Consider the following 16096-nt stretch of genomic DNA (forward strand, 5'->3'; position numbering starts at 1 on the left):
ACTTTGGAAAAATTTAAAAACATATAAGGAGGAAAATAAAATCATCCGTAATCATCACCTTATTCACTTTTTTTTTTACATTATTCATGTATTGATCCAATGCTTTGCCTTCTCATCTTTTTTTTTTTTTTAAAGTTCATGTTGTATATACAGTTTTGAATGCTGAGTTTTTCTTTAGCATTATATGTAATAACATTTTGGAAAACTTGATTTTTGATGTATTTATAATTGTGCATATTGTGTCATTTTCAAACACTCAATTTTTGAACATTTATATTTTTTGCATGGTTTTATTTTTTTCAATAGGAGTGCATATCCTTGTTCATAAATCTTTGATCATATATCTCTGGAGTATTTCCTTAGGAAAGACTTCTAGAAGTAACATTATTGGGTCCAAAATGAAAACATTTAAAAAGCTCTTTATTCATGCTGCCAAACAACTTTCCAAAAACATTAAACCATTATCTCTTATTTGGTCAGAAAAATTATAGTCTTCCTTTTACTTATGTTGCTACAGTCATTTTTTTAAAGTTTTTAAAATTTATGTAACTAATTGCTATACCCAATGTGGGGTTCAAACTCATGACCCTGACATCTGTAGTCACATGCTCTTCTGACTGAGCCAGCCAGACACCCCTCCTTAGTCATTTTTGATGTAAGGTTGTCTATCTCTTCTTTTCAGTAATATATTCATTAAAATAGATAAATCGGAACATTATTAGATTGCTAAAATAACCAATGATGGAGAGCTTCCTAATGCTAAAAGCTGCCTGACATTTTGGTGGACCATCTTTTCTTAGTATGTAATTTTTGATGACTTAAATTGCTAGATCCTGTGGCTAAATTGTATGAACAGAAATATGTTCAGCATTCAGACAGCTAACGACAGTTCATCTGTTGTGGAAAAGTGAGAGCTGCTGTCTACTGCTTCCTGAGAAGTCATCCATTGGTTAAAAAAAAACTTTACTTTTTTACTATTAATGACTGATGTAATATTCTTATGTTGATTGTAACAAATTTGAATCATTTAACATCTAACTTCAGATAATCATTGCTCAGAAAGTTTGTTCTTTAAGGATTATATAATTGACACTTATAATTACATAATTTATAATTTCAAACTCTCATACTAGAAATAATGAATAAAAACAATTTTTAAGTCCAAATCATTAGGTCCACTGAAGTTATTTAAGATCTATTCATATAAGACTCTGATCTGCTGCTAACTCATGATTTGCCATCATAGCTTTTTAAGTCCACCTTGATTACAGCATTTATGACATTGCATTGCAATCATTTGATTACACATCTGTGCTGTTAACAAAGCTCTGAGCTGTTTAAGGGAAGATGGTCTGTCTTCTTTAGTGACACCCCTAAGTTTTAGTACATGTCCCTGGTGTGTTCCAACTGATCTTGAAATGACTTACACATGGAATACTATATAAAACAAGCATTAGTGGTCTGAGATCATTTTTGTGTGACTTGACTTGTAATTGTGGTATGATTTATTTAACATGAATTTTGTTGGTGATATTTGTACATAGTAAGGAAATTTTAGTAGATGATTCAAAATATCAAAAAATAAATAAAGAACAGAGAAACAACCTATGGCTTTTATGTGTTGATTGGACTACCCTTCTGGAAGCCATCTTTCTCCATCACAGTCTTGTCTCTCCTTTAGGCCCATTTCCAACATTTAATTCTTGTCTAGAAGGATAATTAGAAACCACCTAATATAACATCATTTTTTGTTGAGGTAAATTGAGTTAAGATAAACTGAAACTTGATTTGGAATTACCCTTTCTAATGTCAGAGCAAGGCTTGCATGTTGTGACCTCTTAGTTTCCACTGAATTCTTCTTCCAAGCAAAGGCTTGAGCCTGTTCATTGAACAGGGCCAGGTGCTTTATAAGGTTAACTCCAGGGCAGCCCCAGTGGTGCAGTGGTTTAGCGCCGCCTGCAGCCCGAGGCCTGATCCTGGAGTCCCGGGATCGAGTCCCGCGTCGGGCTCCCTGCATGGAGCCTGCTTCTCCCTCTGCCTGTGTCTCTGCCTCTCTCTCTCTCTCTCTCTGTGTATCTCTATGAATAAATAAAGTATTAAAAAAAAAAAGGTTAACTCCAGGGTATTTTGAGTGCCTATACATGAATGTTTGTCAGACTATTAATATTAATTGCCAAATTTCAGAGAAACATCAGCATGGTTTTCTATGAGACTTCTAATTTCTTTGGGAAAATTCTTTTGAATTTCACATTAATTCTTTAGCTAGAAACACAGATTGATTTATATTGAGGATTACTATACACAAGAAGTGACAGCTTTTTTTTGTTTTTGTTTTTGTTTTTGTTTTTTGTTTTTTTTTTTTGTGACAGCTTTTTAGATAATGGTGTTCATATGTTTTTGGTGTATCTTAAGGAATTACTTTTGTACTTTAACCAGTAATTCATCCCGTATTTTTATGCTGGCAGTGGTTTCCATTTCTGAAGCACAGAAATGGAAAAGACACAGACTCTCTTCTTTAGCAACTCTAATCCTCTGACAAAAACAAACAAATAAAAAACACATTGCAATATCTTGTGATAAGAGCCACAATAACAATTTTGTGTGTGTGTTGGGAGGGATTGTTGTTTTTTAAATGCCATAGAACTAAACTGAGTGGCTATCCATACACAAAAAGTTCATTTGGATTCTCACCTCCACCATAAACAAAAATAAATTCTAAGGGAACTAAATACTTAGATATGAAATGCATATAGCTTTTATAAAAGAAGAGAGAAGTACATCTTTATAACATCAGGGTTGGAAGGATTTTCTAAAAAAGCTACAAAAACCTCACTGAGTCCTTAAAAGAAAAGATTGATAAATTTGATTTATATTAAAACATAAAACTCTTGTACAACAAAGGAAAGTGTGAACAAAATTAAGATGATTTTTTTTTAGTTCATTCTACCAACAATGGAATATGTAAAAGACTACATAAAAACAAGAAAAATGTGCAGTGGGTATGTGAAGGAAATTCCGAAAGAGGAAATGAAAGTAGCCAAAAAAACATAAAAAGATACTTAGCCTTGGTAGTAATCAAAAGTATGTAAATTAAAACCACAGTGAAATTCCATTTCATACATATCAAACTGAAAAGAATTTAAAAGTTCTGATAGGATAAAGTGTTGGCAAATATGTGGAGCCATGAGAACTTCCCGTACACTGCTAGTAGGAGTACAAATTGGTACAATATTTGGAGAGCACTTAAAATGAATTAATATGTCAACATTTAAAACACTCTGAAAAATAAAACGTTGAGAAAAATAGAACACAGAGGAATACTCATGGTGTAATTTTATGCAGAAAGATCAGACATATTATTTAAGGATACATATATAGTGAAAGTATACAGACATTCTATTCAGGATACTGGTTAAGCCTCCAGAGGAAGAAAGAGGGTCATGTGATGGGAGCAAGGCCCAGAAGGGGCTTTGGCTTTATCTAAAATATGTAATTAGGGATCCCTGGGTGGCGCAGCAGTTTAGAGCCTGCCTTTGGCCCAGGGCGTGATCCTGGAGACCAGGAATCGAATCCCACGTCAGGCTCCCGGTGTATGGAGCCTGCTTTTCCTCTGCCTATGTCTCTGCCTCTCTCTCTCTCTCTCTCTCTCTGTGTGTGACTATCATAAATAAATAAAAATTTAAAAAAAAAATAAAAATAAAATATGTAATTGCTTTAAATAAATGGAAAATATGGGATAATGTAAGATTTACAAATGCCAGGTGTTTGCTATTATTTCTTTACCACCCGGTGTGTTTTAACTATTTCATTGTAAAAGGAAAGGGGGAAAATGCACAGTGGAGAACTCATTCTCTGAGGGAAGGTCAGGCCCTCTGGAATAGATGACCTTTAGGCTGGTTTTGGAAAAGCGATAGAGTGTATAGAAAGGCATGGGGTTCTGAAGCAACATTTTCTGTTCAGGGGCCTGTATGCAGTTTGTTATTTCTGCACTTGTAGGACTGGGGTGTGTTTGGAATGAGAAAACAGGCAGGGATAAGTTTAGACAATGAGCCAGGGATCAGATCTTATGACAGTATTTGTATTTGTTTCCCAAAGCAAGTAAAATTTCTTGTACACTGCTATTCTCTACTTGGGATAGTCAGCTCATTGACTTATGACTAGAGCCTCTGAAGAAGACTCATGACCTTAGTTCATAACATTTGGTAGATGCTCTAGGTTTTGAACACTGGTGTTTTTAGATGGACAACCAAGAATGACAACAGAACTTTTTTAAGCTTTGAGCTGATTTACAAACAACCAAGATACCTGTGCTGTTGAGCAAGCTTTATGGGCCATCCAGTCTGAAAGCCTGGGACCTACTCAGCTCTGAGAGTCATGCCTCATTTTTTTCTCCTGGGCCAGCTGGGAAGGGCAGTTTTTTTTTTTTTTTTAAAGACTGTCATCCGCATGGCTCGGTTTCTGTGAATACTTTTGTTTCTTGCAAGAACTTTTTCTTGGGGTGCTCTGGAGTGGAATGTTTTGATTTTTGATGACTGTGTGATCTTTTACTATGTTTTACTTATATCAAATGGACTTATCTGGGTTTCAGAGAATGCTCTTTTAATATTTTGGGGGAAAATGCTATTATCTTTTCTGTGCCATCCATGATTTCATAGATTCTACATTTTCCTTCCCAGCTTTCCAGACTGAAGCCTCTTTGTCTCCATAGGCCTACCCATGCCCACTTTCCCTCTTTCTTATTGCTTCTTTGAGGAATTCCTTCCTCTCTAGTGTTTTCTAGAATAGAGCACAAGGAACTGGCTCTGAGATGGGCAAAGCAGATGAGGTCAACTTTAGTGGTTAGATTTTGCATGAGGTGCTTGTCAAGAATATAATACCAAGAGGGAGATTTGATGTGAAATCAGAAAATGTTTTCCAGTGTAATAGTGCAAAAATATTTTTAGGACTGGCAATTTTCTAGCTACATGTAATCTTGGATAAGACTCTTAGTATCTCTAAACTGTAGTGTCATCCATTGAAGGATGGAAATAAAACGTGTCTTATAGAGTTATGTAATTGAATTTATTTTAAAATGCATTGTAAAGTATAAAGTACCATACAAATATGAGATATTTAGTGTCATCAGTATTCTTATTAATAATGCCTAACATTCTTTTGGCTTTCCTAAACCTCATCAGTACATGATGTCAGTGTGGTCATAGCCAACAAAGAGTAACTTTTATCCCTATTTTCTTAGTGGCCTTTGATTTATAAATTTTTTTTTTAATTTTTATTTATTTATGATAGTCACAGAGAGAGAGAGAGAGAGGCAGAGACATAGGCAGAGGGAGAAGCAGGCTCCATGCACCGGGAGCCTGATGTGGGATTCGATCCCGGGTCTCCAGGATCGCGCCCTGGGCCAAAGGCAGGCGCCAAACCGCTGCGCCACCCAGGGATCCCAGTGGCCTTTGATTTATAAAGAAAGGGTAGATGATAGTATTTATTTATAGATTAACTGCAGTTGGGGCATCTCTTTTATCACATAAATACTACTAAGTATTGGATGGTGTCGGTGAAGATGCTACTGTGTAGTGCATGCAGAGTCATGGGCCATAGTTCTCAGTTTTGGGGGCTTTGGATGTTGTGCTCAAGGATTTGAGGTCAATAAAGCTGTTAGAATTTCAATATTTGCTTCTTTTGAAAAGTTTCTTTAAATTTAAATTCAATTTAGTTAACATATACTGTGTTATTAGTTTCAGAGGTAGAACCCAGTGATCCATCAGTTGCATACAACACCCAGTGCTTGTTACTTCAAGTGCCCTCTTTAATGCTCATCATCCAGTTACCCCATCCCTCTACGCATCTCCCCTCCAGCAACCCTCACTTTGTTCCTTATGGTTAAGAGTCTCTCTTATGGTTTGCCTCCCTCTCTGTTTTCTTCTTATTTTTTTTCTCCTTCCTTCCCCTATGTTCATCTATTTTGTTTTGTTAAATTCCACATGTGAGTGAAATCATATGGTATTTGTCTTTCTCTGACTGACATATTTTGCTCAGCATAATACCCTCTAGTTCCATCCATCATTGCAAATGGTAAGATTTTATTTATTTTTGATGGCTGAGTAATATTACATTGTGTATATCTCATATCTTCTTTATCCATTCATCTGCTGATGGACATCTGATGGGCTCTTTCCATATTTTGGCAATTGTGGACATTGATGCTATAAACATTGGGGTACATTGTCCCTTTGAATCACTTATGTTTGTTTCCTTTGGGTAAATTATAGTAGTGCAATTGCTGATTCATAGGGTAGCTCTATTGTTAACTTTTTGAGGAACCTCCGTTTTGTTTTCCAGGATGGCTGCATCAGTTTGCATTCCTACCAACAGTGTAAGAGGGTTCCTTTTTCTCTGCATCTGTACCAACATCTGTTGTTTCCTGAATTGTTAATTTTAGCCATTCTGACCAGTGTGAGATGATATCTCATTGTGGTTTTGTTTGTATTTTCCTGATGCCAAGTGATATTGAGCATTTTTTCATGTGTCTGTTGGTCATTTGTATGTCTTCTTTAGAGAAATGTCTGTTCATGTCTTCTGCCCATTTCTTAACCAGAGTTTTTGTTTTTTTGGGTGTTGAGTTTGGTAAATTCTTTATAGATTTTGAATCTTAGCCTTTTATCTGATAAGACATTTGCAAATATTTTCTCCTATTCCATAGGTTGCCTTTGAGTTTTGTTGACTGTTTCCTTCACTGTGCAGAAACTTTTTATCTTGAAGTCTCAGTCGTTCATTTTTGCGTTTGTTTCTCTTGCCTTTGGAGACATGTCTAGCAAGAAGTTGCTGTGGCCGAGGTCAAAGGCTTTGCTGCCTGTGTTCTCCTCTAGGATTTTGATGGATTACTGTATTACATTTAGGTCTTTCACTCATTGTGAGTTTATTTTTATGTATGATGTAATTAAGTGGTCCAGTTTCATTCTTCTGCATGTGGCTATCCAATTTATCCAACACCATTTGTTGAAGAGAGAGGTCTTTTTTTCCATTGGATATTCTTTCCTCCTTTTTGGAAGATTAGTTGACCATAGAGTTGTGGGTCCAGTTCTGAGTTTTCTATTCTGTTCCATTGATCTATGTGTCTGTTTTTTGTGCCATTATCATACTGTCTTGATGGTTACAGGTTTGTAATACAGCTGGAAGTCTGGAATTGTGATGCCACCAGCTTTGGTTTTTTTAATCAACATTCCTTTCAGTATTTGAGATCTTTTCTGCTTCCATACACATTTTAGGATTGTTTGTTCCAGCTCTATGAAAAGTGTTGATGGTATTTTGATAGGATTGCATTGAATGTGTAGATTGCTTTGGGCAGCATAGATATTTTAACAATACTTGTTCTTCCAATCCATGAGCATGTGATGTTTTCCCATTTCTTTGTGTCTTCCTCAGTTTCTTTCATAAGCGTTCTATAGTTTTCTGAGTACAGATCCTTTACCTCTTTGGTTAGGTTTATTCCTAGGTATCTTATGGTTTTTGATGCAATTGTAAATGGGGTTGACTCCTCGATTTCTCTTTATTCTGCCTCCTTGTTAGTATATAGAAATGCAACTGAGTACTGTGCATTGATTTTATATCCTACCACTTTGCTGAATTCCTGTATCAGTTCTAGCAGTTTTGGGGTGGAGTCTTTTGGATTTTCAACAGAGTATCATGTCATTTGCAAAGAGTGAAAGTTGCTGATTTGAATGCATGTTATTTCTTTTTATTGTCTGATTGCTGAGGATAGGACTTCCAGTACTATGTTGAACAACAGTGGTGAGAGTGGACATCCCTGTTACATTCCTGACCTTAGGAGAAAAGCTCTCAGTTTTTCTCCATTGAGGATGGCATTCACTGTGGGTTTTTTGTACATGTCTTTTATGATATTGAGGTATGTCCTTTCTATCTCCAGAGAAAAAGGTGGAGAGTTTTTATCAAGAAAGGATGTTGTATTTTGTCAAATGCTTTTTCTGCATCTATTGAGAGGATCATATGTTCTTGTTTTTTATTAATGTAGTGTATCAGATCGATGATTTGTGGTTGTTGAACAACCCTTGCAGCCCAGGAATAAATCTTACTTGGTTGTTGTGAATAATCCTTTTAATGTGCTGTTGGCTCTTATTAGCTAGTATCTTGGTGAGAATTTTTGCATCCATCTTTATCAGGGATATTGGTCCATAATTTTCCTTTTTGATAGGGTCTTTGGTTTTGTAGTCAAGGTAGTGCTGGACTTATAGAGTGAGTTTGGAAGTTTTCCTTCCATTTCTATTTTTTTGAGGCAGTTTCAGAAAAATAGGTATTAATTCTTCTGTAAATGTTTGGTAGAATTCCCTTGGGGAAGCCATCTTGCCCTGGACTCTTGTTTGTTGGGAAAGTTTTGATTACTGCTTCAGTTTCTTTGTTGGTTACAGCTCTGTTCAGGTTTTTTATTTCTTCCTGTTTTGGTTTTGCTAGTGTATATGTTTCTAGGAATACATACATTTCTTCTAGGTTACCTAATTTGTTAGTATATGATTTTCATAATATTATTTTTTAATTGTATTTCTTTGGTGTTGGTTGTGATCTCATCTTTCATTCGTGATTTTAATTATTTGGGTCTTTTCCCTTTTCGTTAAGTCTGGTTAGGGGTTGGTTTGCTGATCTTATTAATTCTTTCAAAGAACCAGCTCCTAGTTTTTTTTTTTTTATATATGTTCTACTGTTTTTTTTTTTTAATTTCTATATCATTGATTTCTGCTCTAACCTCTATTATTTCTCTTCTGTTCTTCTGCTGTTCTTTTTCCTGCTCCTTTAGGTGTAAGGTTAGGTTGCGTATTTGAGACCTTGTTTCGTGAGAAAGGCCTGCTATATACTTCCCTCTTAGGACTGCCTTTGCTGCATCCCAGATGATCTGAGTTGTCATGTTTTCATTTTCATTTCTTTCCATATATTTTTAAGAAATTCTTTAATTTCCTGGTTGACCCATTCAGTCTTTAGTAGGATACTCTTTAACCTCCATGTATTTGTGATCCTTCCAAATGTTTTCTAGTAGTTGAGTTCAAGTTTTAAAGCATTGAGGTCTGAAAATATACAATGAATAATCTCAGTCTTTTTGTACCAATTGAGACCTGATTTGTGACCCAGTATGTGATCTATTCTAGAGAATGTATATTCTGCTGCTTTAGGATGAAATATTCTGAATATACCTGTAAAGTCCATCTGGTCCAGTATGTCATTCAAAGCCCTTGTTTCCTTGTTGATCTTCTGCTTACATGATCTGTCCATAGCTGTGAGCGGGGTGTTAAAGTCTCCTACTGTCATTGTGTTATTATCAATGTGTTTCTTTAATTTTGTTATTAACTGGTTTACATAATTGACTGCTCCCAAGTAGGGGCATAAATATTTATAATTGTTAGATCTTCTTGTTGGATAGGCCCTTTTATTATGATATAGTGTCCTTCTCCATCTCTTATTATAGTCTTTGGTTTAAAATCTAGTTTGTCTGATACAAGGATTGTTATTCAAGCTTTCTTTTGATGTCCATTGGCATGGTACATGGTTTTCTACCCCCTCACTTTCAATCTGGAGGTGTCTGTGGGTCAAAAATGAGTCTCTTGTAATCAGTATATTGATGGGTCATCTGAAAAATTTTTATTTATTTTTAAAAATATTTATTCATGAGAGAGCGAGAGAGGCAGAGACACAGGTAGAGGGAGAAGCAGGCTCCCCACAAGGAGCCCGTTGTGGGACCTAATCCCAGACCCTAGGATCACGTCCTCATCTGAGGGCAGACGCTCAACTGCTGAGCCACCCTGCTGTCCCTCATTTTTTTTAATCCATCATGATATCCTATGTCTTTTGATTGGAGCAGTTAGTTCATTTACATTCAGAGTAATTATTGAAAGATATGAAATTAGTACCATTGTATTACTTGTTAAGTAGCAGTTCCTATAGATTATCTCTGTTCCTTTCTGATCTTTGTTAATTTTGGGCTTTCTCTTTGCTCAAAGAATCCCCTTCAATGTTTCTTCCAGGGCTGGTTTAGTGTTCACAAATTCATCTAGGTTTCGTTTATTCTAGAAATTCTATCTCTTCTTGTACTCTGAATGACAGCCTTGCTGGATAAAGTATTCTTGGCTGTATATTTTTCCCACTGAGCACCCTGAATGTATCCTGCTAGGTCTCTGTGGACAGGTCTGCTGCTAGCCTTGTGTTTCTACCCGTATAGGTTAAGGACCTCTTGTTCTGAGCTGTTTTCAGGATTTTCTCTTTATATGTTGAGGTGTTGACCCATTTTTATTGATTTTGAGGGGAGTTCTCTGTGCCTCCAGGATTTATTTATTTATTTATTTATTTATTTATTTATTTATTTATTTATTTATTTTTATTTATGATAGTCACACAGAGAGAGAGAGAGAGAGAGAGAGACAGAGACACAGGCAGAGGGAGAAGCAGGCTTCATGCACCAGGAGCCTGACGTGGGATTCGATCCCGGGTCTCCAGGATCGCGCCCTGGGCCAAAGGCAGGCGCCAAACCGCTGCACCACCCAGGGATCCCGTGCCTCCAGGATTTAAATGCCTGTTTCCTTCCCCAGATTAGAGAAATTCTCAGCTATAATTTGTTCAAATAGACCTTCTGTCCCTCTCTTCATCTTTGGGACCCCTATTATCTGGATATTATTTTGTTTTATGGAATTGCTGAATTCTTGAAGTCTTCCTTTCATGATAGTAGTTATATTTTCTCTTTTCAGCTTCCTTATTTTCCATCATTTTGTCTTCTATATCACTGATTTCTGCCTCAATTACCCTTGCTGTTAAAGCCTCCATTTGTAACTGTATTTCAGTAATAGCATTTTTAAGTTTGGTCTGATTATATTTTAGTTCTTTTTTTTCTATGGTAAGGGATTCTCTAGTGTCTTTTATGATTTTTTCAATCCCAGTAACTTTATAAGCATTGTTTTAAATTTAAGTTCAGATATTTTACTTATTTCATATTGATTAAATCTCTGGTGGTATTACCTCCTGTTCTTTTTTTGGGTGAATTTCTCTATCTAGTCATTGTGTCCAGAAAAGAAAGGAGAAAGGAAAAAAGGAAAAAAGAAAAAACTGCAACAACAATAATACAACTACTGCTACTACTACGACTGCTACTACTACTACTACTACTACTACTACTACTACTACTACTATTCAGGAAGTGTTTGTCATGTATGCTATGTACACTCTGCTGTTGTGTTTTGGCTGCTTTCTCCCATTGGTCCTTCCTCTACAGAGTATCTTGCTTCTAGTGGGGAGTGTTTGGACCTTTAATAGGTGTGCTTTGATTTGTTTGTCAAGATAAGCCTGCAAAAGAAAAAAGAAAAGAAGAGAAAATAAAAAGAAAAACAAAAAGGAACCAAAGCCTGATTTAAGACAAGAGAAAAGAAAACAGAACAAAATTGCCAACAAATAGACAAACTATAAACTGTAAGTCTGGTTTTAAAAATAAGGAAGAAGGAAGGAAAAAAGAATATAGAAAAATAAAAGAGAGGGGGAAAAAAAAAAGAAGAAGCCTGATCTGAAAAATAAGAGAAAGCAACAAATGAACAAAAAGGATTATAAGCCTGATATTATAAGCTTGGGGCTGCTGCTCATCAGCAGTGGAATGTTTTTATTATTTATGTGTCCTTTTTGCTGTGATTTTGTTTTGGGTTTTTTTTTGGGGGGGGGATTAGTATTTGGTACCATGTAATGTTCTCCCAGGAGGATGTGTATATAACTTAAAAAAAGAAATGTAAAAAAAAAAAAAAAAGATAAAGTGTTGTAAATAAGATGGCTCACGAAGGGATGGTGAGATGCACCACCTTCTGTATTCAGGACCAGGCTGTCCCTCTCTGCGTGGTGAAGAGAGATGCTATTTTTCTACTGTAGCACCATGTAGGGCCGGGGCCCTAGAACCAGCTGGCGTTCTTACCGAGATCCAATATTTTTTATGATAAATCTGTGGCTCGACATATCTACTGATTGAAATGGATGTCTTAGACTAGGTTACTATTTTTGTCATATGGAAATGAATCAAATGCAGGATGTAATATGAAAAAAATTATAAAATAAATAATAGTAAATAGGAAAATTTAAAAAATTAAATTTTTAAAATTAAGAAAAGGGAAAAAAAAGGAAACAGGCCTGGTTCTATTTCCACTGGAAGCTGATGTTTTGGAGCTTTCTTTAATTTGTGACTTGGTAAATGCAGGGGTCTATGTTGTTCTCCTGGGCTGGCACAAAAGCTGACTTGCTCTTGTTAAGATGCCCCTGCCACGTGCAGGTGGATGAAGTTTAGTGTAGGGGACTTCAGCCTCCACTGGAGGTGCTGTGTTTCCTTCTGAAGTCCCAGCTGTGCTGGTGGGCTGGATGAGGGAGCGGTGGTGGTAGAGGAAGAATGCATATGACCCCCCCCCCCCTTGTCCTTTGGGAGTGAAACCCTCCAGCCACCACTGTTCAGGAGGCCCTCTTAGAAAAGCAAACAATTTCCTGTGTTCCTGGCTTTCGTCAGTTCCTTGCCCTTAACCTGTCTGTACTCTGGGCCTTGGGCAATGCTCGGAGCCACTGATCTTACGTATTTTATCGTTGACCAGTGGCTGGGATTCAAAACTTAAAGTTTTAAAGGGACTGGTAAGATATGGGCCCACTCCAGTCCCCTGGAGGAGAGGCTCAGAACATGCCCAGCACCATCTCGTACCCAAAAAGCAGTTGCACAGTGTGTGCACAGAGGTTAGAATTTATTGTAATGCTTAGCAAAAGGCTGGAACCAAATTACTGAGTATCTGTACGCGACTCAGTCCCCTACTCCCTTCTGTCCCAGAAAAGCTGTCGCAAAGGATTGAGTCTATTGTGGCAGACAGCAAAAAGCAGCAGCCAGGCTATCTGCAATCTCCTTCTATCTCTGCTTTGTGCTTACTTCTGCTGCAGCAAAGCAGTCACTGCAGTCGCTTGGGGTACACACAGAAGTTTAATCCTATTGTGGCAAAGAATTAAAAGTTGTTAAGGTTTTTTCTGCCCTCTGTGTGCATCTCTGACCCTGCTGTTGAGTGCAGCTCAATGGATACTTGGCTGGCCTTTTGTCCTTGGAGAGGCAAAATACGCTCATCCAGATGCCTGCAGGGAAAGAGAGCGATCTCTTCCAGTGAGACCCAGGGGATCTCCTCACCAAGGCTTATTGCAAGGTTCTTACCCTTTGGGCTCTTTCCTGCTTTCTCCCTCTTCCTGACTTCGCTTTGTGAAAAGAGTTCCCTCCCTTTTGTGGCTGTGTGGCTTTTCTCTTCCCCAATCCAAACCTCGCATCTGCCACTTTCTGTCCTTCCAACTGTGCAGATTGTTTCCTTAATCCTCAGATCATCTTCCTAATTGTTCAAAATAGTTGAATGTTGATCTACCTGTATTTGAAGGGTGAGGCAATTTCAGGGTCTCTCTACTATTCCACTATCTTAACTCCATCCTCAGCATGTCCTTCTTAAAGAAGTTATTTATCAAGAATCTAACAAACTACTGAATTACAAAACATTAGGTTAATTGATGTTAGACATTGGGCATTCTTAAACACGGGAAAATTCCAAGGTCCGTTGATATACCATTAAATGAGGTAGACCAAGCTCATAGGAACCTGAGATACTTCAAAGAGAAGTACAATAAAAAAAAAAAATCCAAATCTGGCAGTCTAGTGTATTCTTGCCTAGCTAGAAGAGAAAGAAGTGAAGACTTTGGACAGAGCAATATCTTTGGGCTTTCATAGTGCTCAGTACCATGCTGGATTTTGGAAAAAGTGGGCAACATATGAATTTTTAGAGAATAAAGAAGGACATTGAATTTTGAACACAAGTCAGCTCTTTCTTGTGTAACCTGAAGCCTGAGACCGTGGAATGAGAGAACAAAAATTAATTCTGGCACCATCAGTTAATTTGTAGAGTGATTTTGAACAAGTCTATTACTGTTTGAAACTTTTCTTCATCTATAAATTGAGAATACTTGCTTCTGCTTACTTTAAAAGGCTGTTGAAGATTTATTCAGACAATTTTTGTCACTTGCCATGCTGCTTTAAAGGTTAAGATTTTAGGACTTAATTTTCATGTAGTTTAAAATAGTTCAGTAGTATTCTCAAAGACCAGGTTACCTGTGTCTTTGAGACACTAATCAGAAGGTATGGATTTAGTTTGAATTTCCCTAATGATTAGTGATGCTGAACATCTTTATTTTTAAAAAGTGTTTATTTATTTATTTGAGTGAGAGAGAGAGAACATGTGTTGAGTGGAGGGGCAGTGGGAGAGGGAGAGAATCTCAAGCTGACTCACTGCTGAGTGTGGAACCCGATGTGGGGCTCAATCTCAGGACCTTGAGATTATGACCTGACCCAAACTGAGGCAGGAGAGCAGATTGATTTTCAAAGAATTTATGATGGAATAATCTTTAATGTGTGTGCTCATAACATGAGAATCCCAATAAGAGCTTGTAGAAAATTATTAGTCATTTAGTGATATTTTGGATTATTACTACATAAAATATATGTACTTTTTAAAAATGTTCTTTTTGAGATCTTAAGTATTTTTGTAAGTAAAGCCTGAAGCTTAAGCTTAAACATCCTTTTATTTTTTTGTGCCTTTCTCTGTCTGATATTTCCATTATACCAGGTTAGTATTTATGTGGTTATTATCCCTTTTAATTGGAACTAATGTGCACTTTGATGACTTTTGTTTTATCTCATTACCTTTTTGATTTGTTTTGTTTCCTAAGAATCCATTATGAAGACTTTGATTCATCTTTTTTGGAGCTCAGAAAGTTTAAGATGAATTAAAGACATTCCTTTTATAGGTTATCTCAGCTCAACCCAGAAAAATTGCCCATCAATTATAGGAATGTTTTCAACCATCTCTGGCATATACTTCTAAGAAATTTTCACATTCAGTCAGTTTGACAGTTGAATCCATGAACTCTTGGTCTAAAAGCCCTTGATGCTAATTATTGTATTATCTTTGTCAAAGAACAGGAAAGAGATTAAGATAACAACAGTTTGCATAATTCAGGCTGTAACATAAAGCATAGAAAAGAAGCAGTGTGGTTTGTGGTGTATAAGCTGTATGTAGAATACAAGTATGAATTTTTTAAAACTAAAATGTTCTCAAGATGGTATCAGTGGCATGTATTTGAAGTACTTTGGAAACATTACACCAAATTATTAAATTTGTAGTGAAATTAGAGGGAGTGAAAATTAATAATTTTAGAAAGTTTTAAAATTATGAGTTAAAGCATTTCAATTGTTTAAAATGGAAGCAAGTCCATTTTTGTCTGAAAAGTTCTTACTATCATTTGGTTGGGAAGGAAAAGGTAATTAGCACATCACAAATCAACATCAATGATGGGAAGCTCTACTGTAAATACACCAAATTTGAAGATTATTGCCCCTCAAAGAAGTATACAGTAAAGATGATATGATCACTTGTATTTGTCTCATTAGCTTGATGTTTATCAGAATTCTGTAATTACCCCGGGTCTGGTTAGAGTTATAAGCTGTTTTCACCTGGATTGGTCTTTATTCAGTTTCCATGCTATGTATATATAAGCAGAAATTTAAAAAAAGTCTTCCTAAGAAATAGCTTTGAAAACTGATGAAGTCTATTGAAAATAGCATTTTTGGCATCTTATATGTCATGTGTGAAAAATTAATGGACTGGTTTATGGAATTGGTCTCATTATTCTACTGTCATACCTTGTATATTGGTAAATGGGTAGATCATATATACTCAATTCTATGAAAAATTTTGACTGTTTTGTAGTAGAACTGCAGTATTGTCAAGAATTTATGAATTGGAGGGATCCCTGGGTGGCGCAGTGGTTTAGCGCCTGCCTTTGGCCCAGGGCGCGATCCTGGAGACCCGGGATCGAATCCCACGTCAGGCTCCCGGTGCATGGAGCCTGCTTCTCCCTCTGCCTGTGTCTCTGCCTCTCTCTCTCTCTCTCTGTGACTATCATAAATAAATAAAAATTAAAAAAAAAAATTAAAAAAAGAATTTATGAATTGGAGATTGGTTTTGGTAAAAATGGCTATTTTTTAAATGGCTTTTTTAGCCAAATGCCTTAA

General features: G+C 36.4%; 1 protein-coding gene across 16 annotated transcripts in view; it reads left to right on the forward strand.

The window, feature by feature from the left end:
• The window catches only part of BBS9 (Bardet-Biedl syndrome 9), a 433011-nt gene that overhangs the window by 269692 nt on the left and 147223 nt on the right, over window positions 1–16096 (forward strand). The window contains exon 21 of one of the 16 annotated variants that reach the window (XM_049093796.1): window positions 11044–15459. The exons of the other annotated variants lie outside the window; for them this stretch is intronic. Coding sequence (XP_048949753.1) covers window positions 11044–11109 — 66 coding nt within the window. The 3' untranslated portion in view covers window positions 11110–15459. Of the gene's footprint in view, window positions 1–11043; window positions 15460–16096 lie in introns of those variants that run through there. 16 annotated transcript variants of the gene reach the window in all.

This window comes from Canis lupus, chromosome 14 (genome assembly GCF_003254725.2).
Source record: "Canis lupus dingo isolate Sandy chromosome 14, ASM325472v2, whole genome shotgun sequence".
NCBI lineage: Eukaryota > Metazoa > Chordata > Mammalia > Carnivora > Canidae > Canis > Canis lupus.